Source organism: Alligator sinensis, unplaced genomic scaffold, assembly GCF_000455745.1.
Source record: "Alligator sinensis unplaced genomic scaffold, ASM45574v1 scaffold705_1, whole genome shotgun sequence".
Lineage (NCBI taxonomy): Eukaryota > Metazoa > Chordata > Crocodylia > Alligatoridae > Alligator > Alligator sinensis.
In genome coordinates, this window is record NW_005842663.1 from 855588 (window position 1) to 871110 (window position 15523).

Below are 15523 nucleotides of genomic sequence, written 5' to 3' on the forward strand. Positions count from 1 at the left end.
ATCAAAGACAGAAATACCCAATTACCGGTGGGGGCACATTTCTCACAGGAGGGCCACTCTCTCTCCAATCTCTCAGTCCTGATCCTCAAGGGAAACTTACACAACACTTCCCAGAGACGAGCCTATGAGCTCCATTTCATCAACCTCATGAATACTAGAGATCAGGGACTAAACATAGACATTGGATTTTTGATACATTACAATCTACCTGGCACCTGACTCCCCAGCCCAGCCCAGCCCCTGGCTTGTTTACTTTTCATTCCATCCAGGAAGAGCACACACCAACTGCTGCAGCTTCCTTAGCCTGACGAAGGGTTTTTGAACCCAAAAGCTTGCTTAATAAGTATTTTCCAACCATTTGGGTTGGTCTAATAAAAGATATCAAATTCACCCAAGGAACCTTGTCTGCCTATGTCCTTAGACCAACACGGCTACAACCTAAACCCCTGTAACTTAGAGTGTATTTCCTTAGCTTCCTAATGAGAATGTTATAAGACAGGCTCAAAAGCTTTGCTGAAGTCCAGGATGCAAAAGGAATGGATATTTAAAAGGCTGGTGGGTCCTAGGTTCTGAATGCTGCTGGGAACTGTATTTTACTTTTGGGCTCAGGAGAACTTGAAGCAGTGGATCTGGGAGAATGATGGAAACCTGTAAACACAGAGCTGGGTTTTCATAAATTTTCACAACTTGAATATTTCTCTGGAACCCTCTCCTCTCTGATATACCTCCTGACACAGGTCCCAAGATCATTGCAGATGTCCATCCTGCAGTCAGCACTGAACTGAGCTGGGTCTCCCTCAAAGGTAACTCAAACATCACTCTTTTGGTGCTGTCTTTGTGCATTTGTTAATCCAATGTTTGGAAGCAGTGCACACCATGATTGTCACTACTAATCATGCTACGCCAAGGGAAGAATAGCAAAATGCACATATACAGAACAGGAGATAACAGCTAGGCCAAAGCATTGTTGACAAAGATCTGAGTACATCACAAACTTAATGAGCCAGCAAAGTGACACAGCTGCAAAAAAATGTAATTTTGTGCAACATTAACGGGAGTATTAGGTGCAAGACACGGGAGGGGACAGTACCATTACTCAGCACTGGTTAGGCCTCAGCTAGCATACTGTGTATAGTTTTGGGCTCCACTTTTTAAGAAGGATGTGGAAAAGTTAGAGAGGGTCAGATATGTAATTTCTGGCATCTCTAAACCAATGATGGTGGATGCTATGGAGGGTAATGAGCAAGGAAAGATCACTCTAGATATACCTTATAGACCATCCATTCCTGCCATTGTCAGAAACAAGATACAGGGCTAGATGGACCACTGATCTGACTCTGTATGGCATTTCTGATGTTCTCAAGGTCCAGATGTGAGCAACAAAACTTATAAAGGGCTTGGAAGGTAACATATATGAGGTAAGGTTGAGAACGCTAGGCAGGTTTACGTTGAAAAGGAGATTAAGGGGGCACATGATAGCAGTCTTCAAATATGTGAAGGGCTGCCATAAAGAAGACAGAGAATAGCTATTCTCTCCTGCCACAGAAGACAGGACATGAAGCAATGTTTAGCAATTGCAGGAAAGTTTATTTAGATTAGATCTCATAAAAATATTCTTTACTGTTAGAATAGTAAGGCAGTGGAATATACTGCTCAAGGAAGTGATGGAATCTTCTTTACTGGAGGTTTTCAAGAGGAAGCTGAAGAAACAATGGTCAGGATACCTGTGTTCATGCAGGGGTCGGGGCCAGATGACTACTGAGGTTCCTTCCAACTATGATTCTGTACTAAGTACTTTCAAGGGGCTGATGTCTAGAGCCCTACATAATCTTGGGGTGGGCTCCCTGGACACCATACCAACAGTTCTTCTGAAATGAGATGACTGTGCCTAGATATGTACTAAGATTTATAATGAACCAGGTTCAATCATAAGAATATCCAGGGACATATCACCTCTAAAGGATTATACATTTCTAGAGATACTCATCTGTAAGAGAGTTTACGTCTTAAACCAAGCACTGACTGACAGAAATAGGAAGAAACTTCCTCTTGAAATGAATACTGCCAAACTGTCCCTTAAGAAACAATCCACAGATTACTCAAGCACTTGTTCTGGCTACTCTTGTTGAGTGTGGGGGCAGGGTATTCTACGGTGATGGTTATAGAAAGGTGTAATTCACAGCTGTGCTGGTAAGAGAGACAGAACCGGTTCTTTGAACCCAGGTCAGCTCTACAAAGGTCAGTAGTATGGCAAGGGTCAGCAATCACAGATTGCATTAGTTCCAAAGTATGTCACATACTTCGTGAGTTTATATAGTATGAGGTTTATCACCTTCCCCAGTGACTATCTTAAGCTGAGGCTGACAGTGATGGCCTCGTGTAGGCAGGCAGTGTCTTCAGCCTTCCAGGGCCCTGATCCTGTAAACTGAACCCCACCGGAATCAACAAGTCTGCCCACAAAGAGCTCCACATACCTACAGAGCTCCAGAGACTTTTCAGGAGGATGCACTGAGAGGCATGAAACAAATCACTACACAAATAATATAGCTCCTGCAGAACTGGCAGGTGTCAGTGAGCTTTACAAGCACCCTGCATGAAGATGTGGAAGAGGAAGATTGATCCAGACGTTACGGTACCAGCTTCAGACCTGGAAGACCTGGGTTCACGTTCCTGCTCTGCCATAGGCTTCATGTGCGACTTTGGGCGCATCATGTAGCCTTTTCGTGCCTCAGGCTCCATATTTACATGGAGGATAACAGCACAGCCATGCTTCAAGATGCTCCGATATGCCTATGGCATGTGTCTTGTAAGTACCTAAGATTGACAAGGTGATGCTGCAAGACTGAATTCTGACCATCTCCCATGCTGGCAATTCTAGCTTCTGCCACCTCCTGAACTCTCAGAATGACTGCCCATCCACTGGTTCACCCCACTCCCCATGGACTGTATACAACTTACAATGTTGTGCGTCAGGGACTTCATCCGACATCTGTCGAGGTTGTTTGGACGTGTCATTGTTTTTCTCTCTGCATTTAGTGAATACTGTCTGCAATGAGAGAGAGAGAGAGAGAGAGAGAGCAAGCATGAACTCTGGTCCAAGGGCTGCAATTTCCACATCCCACAGACAGAGCAAGGCTCAGTATACAGGGAGTTATGCAATCTGAAACACTACTATAATTAAAGGGAAACCACTAAAAGCAAACAATCACTCTGAAATGCAATCCCTTCCATCAGAGGCATGACTATTGGCATCTATGTGCTGGGCAACAGCAGGGGCAGAAGCATGGGCTGGGCTACCTGTGGCAGCAGCCCCAGCTGCCCACCCCTCTTTATACTTATCCCAACTGCCTTCTGCAGTTATAAATTGTCCCTAAATGCACTATAACTAAAAGGGACTAGAGAGAGAAGGCTCTCATTCAGTTTGCTTCTAGTGTTAGACCAGGGATGGCAAGCCTGTGGCATGTGCAGCCACATTGTTAGGTATGCAGCAGATTGGGCAGACAGCAAGAATAGGAAAGATGAGGCAGGGAGGAGAGCAGAGCAACAGTTCCAGGAGGGAGGAGAGAACAAAGCAACAGATCAGGCAGGGGAAAGGAACCAGAGTGGCACTCAGGAAGGGGGTGGGGCTTACTTTGTGGCACTGCAGCAAAAAAAGGTTGCCTTCTGTTTCCCCCCTCCATAGCATATTTGGTCAGCCCTCCAATAGGAAGTGAAGCAGAGCCCTGCCTCGGGAAGTTGCAATAAATGGGACTTCAGTCTTTTTCCATTCCCTTTCTGAGGGAATGAGGAAGGAAATGCATTTTAAATCCTAGCAGATGCACTTGTAAAAAAATGGCAGGTTTGGCACCTGACTACATTCTGCTCGCCTTGTCAAACTGACTAAATTTCAGGCTGTGATCCATTCGCAGTTGCTACAGGAACTGTGACCTATTTGCTCCTAGGCTTTGCAAAAAAAGAGAGATGATTTTTTCTCTGGTTCTTGATTTTCTTCCTCCACCTTCTCTTTCTCCACTCCTCTGGATGTGGACACATGTACGTGGAGCCCTTTTAAAAAGGGAACTCTGCTTCATCCAGGGTTAAAGTTGGAGGGACTTTGCTATATTTGAATCACTCTTGGCTCACTCACCATAACAAACAAAATATACCAGCTGCTGAACTTTTGAAATGTTCCCCTATTGAAAGTGCCCCAAATGTATGTGTGTCCATATCCTCTCCCTACCCTTGTGTATACCCTTGTGTAACTAATGTTATCAGCTGGACAGCTTCCTCTTAGATCTTAAAGGCCATAACCACAAAAGGGGCCTGAACTTTAGCAAAAGTATCCATATATTTTTCTTCCACTAAAATCCATTTCTTTTAATACTTGAGTACAGTGCAGTGCATAGACCCACTCTGCTTACTGCCCAGGGATCTTCTAGAGAACTATGTACTTCACAGGAAACTACACTGCCTCAAAAGTCCAACAGGAAGCATTTCCCTAAACACTGGAAGCGGAGCCACCCTTAGGCAAAATTAAAAAGCAAATCACACCCCACACATCACTTGTTAACAAAGTCTGGTTCATTTCAATTGACACATTTTCCAGATAACCTCCAGCTTCTCCAGGGAGTGACAGACCACATTTTATCTAAGATAAAGAACTATTATTTCTGACTGGTTCCCTATAATGCAAGGATTGAATGCTCTCCAGAGTTTGCCTATGAATGTGGTGAGCATGTTTGTTATTATTTTAAAATAAAATAGTTTTCTGATAGCATACTGTTAGGTTAACAATAATTTGGATTATTAAGAAATATTAGCTTTATAGCTAAATATAAGGCATGACCTGTGGCCTAACAATGTAGCTGACCACAAGGCAAAATGATAGCTAAACCTTTGCTTGTGTCAAGTAATCATTTTAACTATATTAAACATTTTCTGAGTTAAAAAATGGATCTGTGTCTGTGTGCTAAAAAATCAGCTACAACAAAAAATAAGATAAGACAGGGAAGCCATTGGTCTGGGTGCAGTGGTTGTGTCCTTAAAAAATATCTACTACTGTATAAGGTTTTGCTAACATATTATAATGTTACTGTTATTTAACTTTTAGCTTTTAAAAAGTGCTAATTCAGCTTAATAAAAATATGCTGTTACAAAGATTTATAAAGCACCACCCAAATATTGCTTTTTTGTTAACCCTATAAGTCTTGCCTTATTATAATAAATATAAAAAATCGCCTCACCCTTTAGGGGGGGCCATTTTGCCTTTTGCTTACATTATAGTCTTTGCTCAAACAAATAAACAGCTGTCTGTCTTTACCCGTGTTGTCTGTCTATCAAATTACAGCTAGACAATAAACCCCAGGGAGTTTTCTCCCACCACATGAATCACATAATCACAGAAAAGTAGAGCTGGAAAGGACCCTGATAGGATATCTAATCTAACCTCTTGCCTGAGGCAGGATCAGCTCTATCCAAACCATCCTATACAAAACCAGTCTAACCTATTAGCAAAACTACATAGTCAACCCTGACACAACACAAGACATACCACTCTAATCTGCCATAGGTAAAGCAGGGGGCCACAGTAGCCAATGCCCTGTTGCTGCAAAGATTGCTAATATATGTTCCAAAGACCCCAGGAAGAGGCCCATGGCCCCCTGTCACAGAGGAAGGCAAAAATTGCCATAGTACACAGCAATCTTACCATGGGGTAAAATTTCTTCCTGACCCCAAATACAGCAATCAGTTTGACCTGAGCAGAGGGGCAAGACTCTCTAGTTAGGAACCTCTAGGTTTAAATCCTAGTAGGAGCACTGGCACACCTAGTCCCAATCCATAGCCTTGGCTTTAGCAAAAATCCAATGCTTCTGAGGAAGGCCTAAACAAACAAACAAAAAAACCCTGACACCTGTAGCAGCACAAGGGGGAAAACTCCCTCCTTGCCCCATGCAGCAAGCACCAAAGTCCAGAAGCATGGAAAGAACATAGGCATAGCTATGCCTAGATTGTCCCGGACCAATGGCTGTACAACCTCTTCTCAAACATTTCCTGTGATAGATTGCCTAGGGAAGTTGTGGGCTCTATCCCACTGCCTCAGTGTTCTAACAGTGAAGAAATTTTTCCTGGTATCCAATCTAAACCTACTTTGGTGAAACTTCAAGCCATTTGTCTCTGCAGCAGGAGGTGTTTTCCCTCTTCTTTATGGCAGCCCTTCAAGTATTTGAAGACTACTATCATGTCTTAAGCACCTTTTCCATGAGCTGAACATGCCTAGCTCCTTCAACCTCTCCTCATATGACTTGCCTTTCAAGCTCTTTATTATTTTTGTTGCCTGTCTCTGGACCCTCTCCAACTACTCCACATCCTTTTTAATATGTGGAGCTCAGAAACACACACAGTCCCCTAGGTGAGACATAATCAGTGCTGAGTAGAGAGACATTATCATCTCCCATGTCTTGCACCTAATGCTCCTGTTGATGCATCCCAAAACCATATTTGCCTTTCATGGCACTGCATCACACTATAGACTCTTGTTGAGTCTATGGTCTACCAAGACTCCCAGATCCTTCTCTGTAGTACTGCCACCAGCCAGGTGTCATCCATTTTGATTTATATTTGTAATTATTTTTTCTGAGGTGTAGCACCTTGCATTTGTCTGCATTGAACTTCACCCTGCTAGCTCCATAGCTTTCCAATCTGTCAAGATCCTTCTGAATTGCAGTCCCAGCCTCCAACATGTTTACAATCCGTTTGTGTTGTCTGCAAACTTAAGATTCATAGATTCATAGATGCTAGGGTCGGAAGGGACCTCAATAGATCATCGAGTCTGACCCCCTGCATAGGCAGGAAAGAGGGCTGGGTCTAGATGACCCCAGCTAGATGCCTATCTAACCTCCTCTTGAAGACCCCCAGGGTAGGGGAGAGCACCCCCTCCCTTGGGAGCCCATTCCAGACCTTGGCCACTCGAACTGTGAAGAAGTTCTTCCTAATGTCTAGTCTAAATCGGCTCTCTGCTAGCTTGTGGCCATTATTTCTTGCAACCCCCGGGGGTGCCTTGGTGAATAAACCCTCACCAATTCCCTTCTGTGCCCCCGTGATGAACTTATAGGCAGCCACAAGTTCGCCTCTCAACCTTCTCTTGCGGAGGCTGAAGAGGTCCAGGTGTCCCAGTCTCTCCTCATAGGGCTTGGCCTGCAAGCCCTTAACCATACGAGTGGCCCTTCTCTGGACCCTCTCCAGGGTTGTGAGAGCTACTTGTTCAAGAAGCTCTCAGTTCCAGGGTTCAAGTAATAAGCAAACATACTGAACGTGCTCAGGGCCATGCTAATCAATGTTTTTGAATGAGCAATAACTAGCAGCAGGTCTTAGCTGCAGTGTTTACCTCTGCATCCAGATTTAGTCTTCAACCAAGTCCAAGGAAGTCTGGGTATTTGTGAGTGAAAAATACTGACATTTAGCCAACTGCTATGATTATAATGAGATGAACCAAGAAGGGACAGGGACAGGATGGTGTTAGAGTTTACTGAGTTGCAGACAATAATAAAGATTTCAAAATGAAACCTAAGAAACATAGGGACTCACTCACCTGCACCCAGCTACAAACTCCTCTAGTACCTGCCGAAATTTTTCCTCTGCTTTAGACTTTGGCCTTCTCATGAGCTTTTCCACATCCTCCAGGCCATTTTCCTGTTGGAACAAGTATTACATTCAGACCAGCCTTGATGAAAGAGACAGAAACAGAAAGGGAAAATTGCCTGACTGCCCCCTCCCCAAGAAACATTCAAATAAAATAAGCTTTATTGCCCCTCTTTTGGAGACACTGCACTTGTCAGGGTCCTGCAAATCTCTTTCCTATAGGAGAAGAATCAGTGACATGAAATCTGGGTATACCCTCAATATAACTTATAATAAGCGCATAATGTTCAAGTCAGGCTTTGAAGAGATGGTCAGAAATAATATATAAGAAATCCTCTCTTTTAGGTTTCTAAGCCCAAATATGAAAGGCCAAGTTCCAAGAAACAATTCCACCTAAGCACTGGCTTTAGATAGATTAAAGCTGAGAGCTAATTCTCCTGCTCTTTGCAACAGCTTCCCCAAAGAACTGCATCATAACTCTAACAACATAGCATTTCTTCAAAAACAACATGCTATGCACATACTAATACAAGAATGCATAAGATTGTAGTAGCCCCCAGGTGCATTGTTATAGATTCTCTCAACATTATAGACTTCACAAGTTTAATAATTAAACCAATATGAGCAACAGAGGCTTAATTATGCAACAGGCCCTAATGTCAGGGGAAGATGATGACTCAGCATTTACCAGACCCCCCAGGTCTTACAGAAAAATTCTATATGCTATATGAAAAGCCATGGCAAACAGGAAGACTTGGGCCTACAAAGTAGTCAGCTGTACTTTACCAGGCGTTCTGCTATCTTGACAATCCAGTTGGAATTGCAGAATCTCCAAGTGTGATCTTCCCAGTTGCTCCAGATATACACACACTGTTTCTCATGCATCATGGGCAGGCAGCTGTACAAACTAAGGACAGTAAGCAGAGCAGGTTACAACTGTGACAAAGAGGCAGCACAACCCCAAAACGAAAGCAAGATTAAGGCATGTTAGTCACAGCATGGGGTTGAGGAATGGGAGGCATTCCAAGGCAGAATCAAAGTGATGAGGAGAGAGCCCTCACCCTGTCACATGGACCAAATAGAAGAGCCAACCCCAGGCAAGTGGAACCAAGAGGTTAAAGAAATCTTCAAGGGCAACCTGGAATGACCCTCATAACTAGAATTTGCTTGACAGGAGAAAACTACTCAGACCCCCAATACTGAACTTTCTTTGGAAGTCAAGCTAGTCAGCTACCTGCATTAGACTCAGATACCAGGAATGAAACTCCTGACAACAATTCCACTATACAGAATGTGGTCTTTAGGAACACCTGCAGCAGATGAGAGGCTTGGGGCTCCTCTCTAAAGCATAGTGTGCAGTTGAGGAAGATCCTGCTTGTAGGGTGACACTCAGGCTGCCTCCTTCATAACCCTAGGTGTGTTCATCCATCACGGACACTGTCATCATAGGAGGGACATGGCTTAAAGTTGGTAAAAGTTGTCCTTTGCCATCACAAATGAGTTAACAAAACAGGAAGAGGCTCACTGGAACCTAGTGCTGCTTAACTTACCCACACTAAGTTAGAAGTGACATCTCAAAAGTGTCTGGTAAGAATGGGGGACTGGGTATTTACACAGGCTAACATCTCACAAGAATAGTTCAACTGACTGCCCCTTGTGTCCCATATCAATTGCCTTCCTGCCCATTCTGGCAGCTCCATATATCTGAGGCACAACATCTGCTTGTCCTCCACCATAACTCAAATACCTGACTAGCAAGAAACAATAACAAACTAAAAGTCCTGTCATGTTTGGCATCCCATTCTCCAAGGCGGAGGAGCATGTACATCAAGAAGTTTACACATTACAACCGGGGTGGGCAATTATTTTTTCCAGATTTAATTTAAGGAGTTTTAACGATCTAACGTGGGCCAGGTCAGCACCCCCACCCCTGCCCACAGCAGCTCACCAAATCTCCCTAGAGTCTCTCTGCCCTACACTGAGCTGCACAAATGGGATGAGGACACAGGCACATGGGAAGCAACATCGAGGAGAGAGGTGGGAGGGCAGGCAGGACCACAGCCATGATTGGGATTAGGATCATGGGGCGGTGACAGTGTGGGACAGAACTGCAATCCATTCCTCGCAGGGAGCATATCATGGCTCTGCCTTGGGCCCTGGCCCTGCACTGTCATCACCCAGCAATCCCAGGATCCTAATTAAGACTGGCCCAGGACCCACATGGGCAGGGTACACAGCAGGGCAGACAGGATGCGGCCATGGGACAGGTGGGGAGTGGAGTCTGGGAGCAGTATGGGCAGGTGGGACCAGGATCAGGATCGCAGAGCCATGACAGTGTGGGCCCAGGGCCCAAGGCAGAGCCATGATCTGCTTCCAGCATGCCCCTGCCAGTGGAACTGATAAGGACACTTGGGCAGCAGATCATGGCTTTGCCCTGGGCCCCAGCCTCAAATTGTCATGGCCCTGCAATCCTTATCCCTGCCTCAGCTCCAGCCCTGGCTCTGCCTGTCGTCTCACTCCCATCTGCCCAGCTGTGCGCCCTGCCCATGTGGTTCCCGGGTTAGTCTCCAAGGAGACCCATCCCATCTGCTTCATCCACCACCCCTGGCTGTGGGGCAAACAAGCCGGGGTGCCTGGCAGCAGGGCCAGGTCTGGCAGTGGCAGCAGAAACTGACAGTGGCAGCCGGAAGGAGCCGCCACTGAGAGGGCTGCTGGAAGACGAGTCTGCCTGCCATGTCACCCAGCCCCACTGAATGCCCAGGGGTAGTGGGACTGCCTGCACATGCCATGACCCAGGCTAACCCACCCTGCCTGGGCCAGGTGGGGTCAAGAGACCAGCCATGGGCTGGACAAAATCCCTTGGCAAGCTGAATCTGGCCCACAGGCCGTATTTTGCCCACCCCCCATGTTACACAGATCGCAGAGCAGAAAGTCCTATGAGTCCTATCTTAAGGAATAACAGTACCTGAAAAAAAAATGGTCAGTGAGATTCAGGTGAGAGAGAATAATGAGGAGGAATCACCTGTCATATTCTGTGGGCTCTGGTCTTTGACTTGCAGTCATGGACTTATTTTGTAACCCTGTAGCTGGAGTTATAACTTCAATGTCCAGCTCATCATCTGAACTGGGATCCAACAAAAGTTGTTTTTCTTCTGACCCTTCTCCTTTCTCACCTTTCTTATGAACTTTGGTCACAATCTCTTCAGTTTTTCCATAGTTCCCTTGCAGATAAATGGATTAAGTTTTAAACAATGAATGGCACCTGCTATAACTCACAAATGATAGAAGATTACTGCCCAGAGGAGAAAAGCAAGTTATCAGAGGATGACAAAAAATCCATTCAGTGTTCCTGGAATTAGAAGTGCATTTATATCCAGCCATAAGGACATCATATGCATAATTGGAGATTCTGGAAGGCTGGACAGAAACTTTGCCTAGACTCTGAGGAGTTCCAAGGTCATGCTCTAGATTGTTTTCTGGCTTTAGTGCCCCCACTAGACCCATAAGGACCTGAGAAAGCTTTTCCTTGCCCGATGCACTTCATATGGGAAACAGCTGCAGACACCTGAAGGAGCCTTTGAAGCTTCTAAGTATGATCATTCACTTAGATTGAAAGCTTGTGATTCTACTACACTTTTAATCCTTTGCTCTGCAGCTCAGCATCGTACTACGTTGTCCACTGTACTGCCCTCTTTATTTCCCAACTTCCTTCCCCATTTTTCCCTCCCTCCTGCTGAATTTTCTTCTTCAACTGCAAGATCCCTTTCCATTGTTCCTCTCCCTCACTTCAGCCATGACCAGCTACCCAGAACTTCTGCTTTCTGGAACATCCCCTGTGGCTTCCTCATCTATAAATCCACTATGAAAAGGGAAGGGCTGCCAGATAATTAGATTATTACTTTACATAACATGTACTTATTTATAATCTTCACCATGTAACCTAACCTAGTCAGCATTTTTGGGCTGTCACATTCTTAGTATACAATTTGAGCAAATGTTTGGGCACTTTAAAACCATAATGGCAAACTAGTTTGTCTAAGAATTTGCCTTTATTTTGACTAGACTCAGAAATACATTTTTTCTTGCTTAATTAAAAAAAATAGCATAAATATGTACCTAGTGATACCTCAAAACTGACAGGCTTGGAGCTTATGGAGGAGTCTATCATAGTCACCTCAAAGAAAGCAGCAAAGAGGAGGAATTCTTCCTTTGTTCCCAATGCATTCTAAACAAGGAGAGAACAATTAGTCTGAGAATCAAGCTGAGCATAACAGCTGGGCTCGGGCTTGAGAAGAGCATCATGGTATGGTTGTAGTGCCTTGAAATCCTGGCTGATCTCTTTAGGGCATAAATCTCCACTGCATGTCAATCAGAGCTGGCAGCACAGTCACATTCATGTGCAAGCCATCAGATGCGACTGATCTGCTTACAGGGCCAGGCAGTGGAGAACAGCAAAGATGCAGGATGGTTTTACTAGGAGGAAGAATGGAAGGTTCTCCCCCCACGATTTAACCCAGGTTTAGGGCTCCCTCATCCAGATGTAGTTTGAACCTACACCTGCTTCCCAGCATAGTGTTCTAACCACCAGGCCACGGGTTAGGTATTATCCAGTGCCCCCTTTGGCCCTCCTCTTAAAGCTGGCTCCCTGGGCAGCTAAGAGAGGAAGATATGTAGGGCAGGAGGAACAGCACAAGCCAGAAGATGTGTGGCTCAGTGAAATGCTTGCTGCTTTGGATGAGAAGGCCCTCCCTGGGCTCTTTCTGTGCCCTTGCTCCCAGTGGGGTGGAAACTTTCCATTGCTCTCCATCCATTTTATCCAATGGCTAAGAAATGCACAGTGCAATGGCTCAGCTTCAAAAATGTGAAATAAAATAATAAGAACTGTTTGTAAATGCCAAAAATGGCACTAATGTGGGTGGTTATAAAGTGAAATAGGAGCTAGCCCTATTCAGTTATGGTTGACCTTGAGGTCATGTCCACTGACCATCTACACTGGCCGCTATTCAGGCTTGCCCTGGAGATTCTGCTAAACTTCCAGGTATAAGATCAATTTAACCACTTGCCTCTCCCAGCAACATGTTTAGAAATCACGCAGGCCCTACAGGCTTCAAGCACAGGAAGTCTGCAAGCAGCAATATGACAATTCCCTGCTTTGGACTTTTGGCCATTCTGTACTTTACTTCTCTACTCTACCACTCATAATCAGAGTCTGACATAGAAGAGGCAAAAAGTGGGCAGACCTATTCTTAGAAGGGTTCTACAAGTAAACCTGGAATACATTTTAATGTTATGGTCAAGAAACTACAGCACAATGTGGATAGGCTTCATGTAAGCCACCAGAAGTAACATAGATGGGAAAGGGGGACTCATGGTGTTCAGGATAACTGAACATGATCTCAAGGTTTCCCCAAATATCAGTGTAAGGCATACCCAGAGCATCAGGGCTGCAGAGATGCAGATGGTTTACAGAGATGTGGGGTTGCATGGTCCATTCACCAATGGGATCAGTTGGATCTTACCACAATTACTCCAGTGCAAAACTGCATGTGCTCACACGTATTTTGGATTGAAGTACCCCGTGCGCTCTTTAAATGAGAGTTACAAAACACCAGGATATTCTGCTTCCAGTCTGTTTATTGGCAGCTTTCAACCTGTGAGTACCGATCACAAGTTCCCTGTTCCTGCTCCTTCCCCTTCCCCCAGACACCTTCCAGAAGGTCCCATGAGTTCCTGAGAGCAACTCACCTCTGGAAGTGGATGAAGCTCTTCCACCTCCACAGTGACCTCACTGGGCTGCTCAGCCTCCTCAAGGCCAACAGCCTCTTCTCCTCCTTGCCTCTGGCTCTGCTCTTTGATGCTAGTCTTGGATTTCTGCTTGGACTTTTTACTCTTCTTCTTCAGCTTCAGTTTGCTCAGAGCATGCTTTACCCCCTCCTCATGCTTTCTGTCTGCAGTACCAGGATTGCTAAAAATCTCCACTGAAACAGCCATGAGGATACGCCCACGGTAGAATATGCCTTCTCCCAGACCCTCATTGAGGTCCTTGTGTATATCCCGAAAAGCTGAATTCTGCGGAGAGCCATACAGGTTCACCCAGGCTGGGCCAAAGGTGGGGTTAAAGCCTGAAGAAACAGATATGCTTGGGGACTTGCAATCAGATGCTTTAGGATTCACTTTCATGCAGAGTTGCATCCCCAGACAGAAGCACTTTCAAAGAGAGAAACATCCCCAGACAGACAGACACTAGCAAGACCCACAGATATAAATCTGCCTCTGACCCCCACAGACCCAGCTATGCCCCACCCACCCACACAGATAGACTTGTGTGTATCCCAGACAAAGACACTCAGCCATGCCAGATAAACATGGGCAAGCCCCACCCCCTGCCCCCCATAGAAAAGGGGTGTTTTCCAAGAGACCTGCCTCCTGTGGACCCAGACAGACACCCCAAGGATTTTACCGAACACAGACTTGAGCACACAGCAGACAGAGGCATATATAGCTGGGAAAGGTATATATGGTGGATTTGGGAGAACACAACATGATGACAGTCATATCTAATGCTGGAGATGTTAAGTGCGCAGCTACATTGAAGGGCAGTGGGACAAAATTGTTGAATGTTAAAGGCCTCACCATTCCTGCCTGGATCAGATATTTGCTGTAAGTCAATGAAGTGCGTAGCAAGAGCCACTTCCCCGACATTTGCATCATCTAACACTTGAACTTTTATTTTCCTGGTAAGAGGAGGGAACATCTCAATGAAGCTGATCTGTTCATTCCATTTGGGTTCTGTGGTGTCACTTTCCACTGATGTCTCTCCCTGGGGCAAAGGAAAATGAGAGCTGCATTGAACACTGCCAAATAACTTAAAGCGGTAGAACAACTTAAAAGCCAGCAGGAGGGACAAGAGGAATTACTGTGACATTCTGGGAAAAAGCACTTGGACCCTGCAGAAACGTCAATGTGGTGGCACTTATAACACCGAAAAGGGAGGGTTAGATAGGCTTTCTGGAAGATGCAAAGAATTCAAAGTCCACCCTCACACTTACCTGTTGTCCAGCGAATGAGATCTGCACATATGGATCAACGAACACTTTCTTCTCACCCATAATCTTGGAAAAACCGCCCATGATCCCAGCACTCATGCTGGGCAGGCCCTCAGCTCTATAAATCTTGATGCAGATTTTAGCCCAAGGTCTCTCAGCAGGGACTCTCTTAGGCAGCAGCAGATTCCTAAAGGAAATCATATTTGTTCTACCCCTTAAATGACACACAGGAAATCACAACACCATTTAGGAAATTTATGACAAGAAAAAGCCAAGAGGTTTAGAAACTGCCGGGCATAAGGCTCATCTTGGCTAAATTCATATTTCCAGAAGGGGCCAGTACCGTGTGTTTCATGGAACAGTGCCAGAAATGTGTAATACTTATGCAGTAACCTCCAAACATGGGACACAAGATTCCCACTGAACACTTACTTTTCAATGTCCTCATTCTGGCTGCTGGAGGAAGTGGGTAGGGAGCCTAATACATCCCCTCGTGCAATGACAGAAATATTACACTTCACAAAACCTTTCACACCTGCCCTGGTGTCCTTTGGGTCATTCATAACAGCCCACTTTTGAAAGAACCTGTGATCTAAGAACATAAAGAGAAAGAACAAGCTGTAAACTCCATGTTACTGCTCCATAGTGTCGCATGGTGCTCTGTCAGGTTCACCAGGTTATAAAGACATTGCTGCAATCAGATAAAGTTGCCAACCCACATCATGTTTTTTTACTGATTATCTGAAAACATTTTACTGACAACTAAACTTTTTCACTATTGTTTAAATCTGGCCCTTGCCCAGGGTCTGGCTGAAGGGTTACACTTACATTATGTAAAACATGTGTCGGTAAAAATGTTT

General features: G+C 45.0%; 1 protein-coding gene across 1 annotated transcript in view; it reads right to left on the minus strand.

Moving 5' to 3' along the window:
• LOC102384377 (fer-1-like protein 4) overlaps positions 1 to 15523 on the minus strand; it is a 118200-nt gene that overhangs the window by 81816 nt on the left and 20861 nt on the right. Inside the window, exons 8-16 of the mRNA XM_025215733.1 lie at positions 15096 to 15255; positions 14667 to 14850; positions 14251 to 14437; positions 13363 to 13739; positions 11734 to 11842; positions 10640 to 10838; positions 8404 to 8524; positions 7568 to 7668; positions 2959 to 3046 (exon numbers count right to left, since the gene is read on the minus strand). Of these exons, the coding sequence (XP_025071518.1) occupies positions 2959 to 3046; positions 7568 to 7668; positions 8404 to 8524; positions 10640 to 10838; positions 11734 to 11842; positions 13363 to 13739; positions 14251 to 14437; positions 14667 to 14850; positions 15096 to 15255 (1526 nt within the window). The remainder of the gene's footprint in view (positions 1 to 2958; positions 3047 to 7567; positions 7669 to 8403; positions 8525 to 10639; positions 10839 to 11733; positions 11843 to 13362; positions 13740 to 14250; positions 14438 to 14666; positions 14851 to 15095; positions 15256 to 15523) is intronic.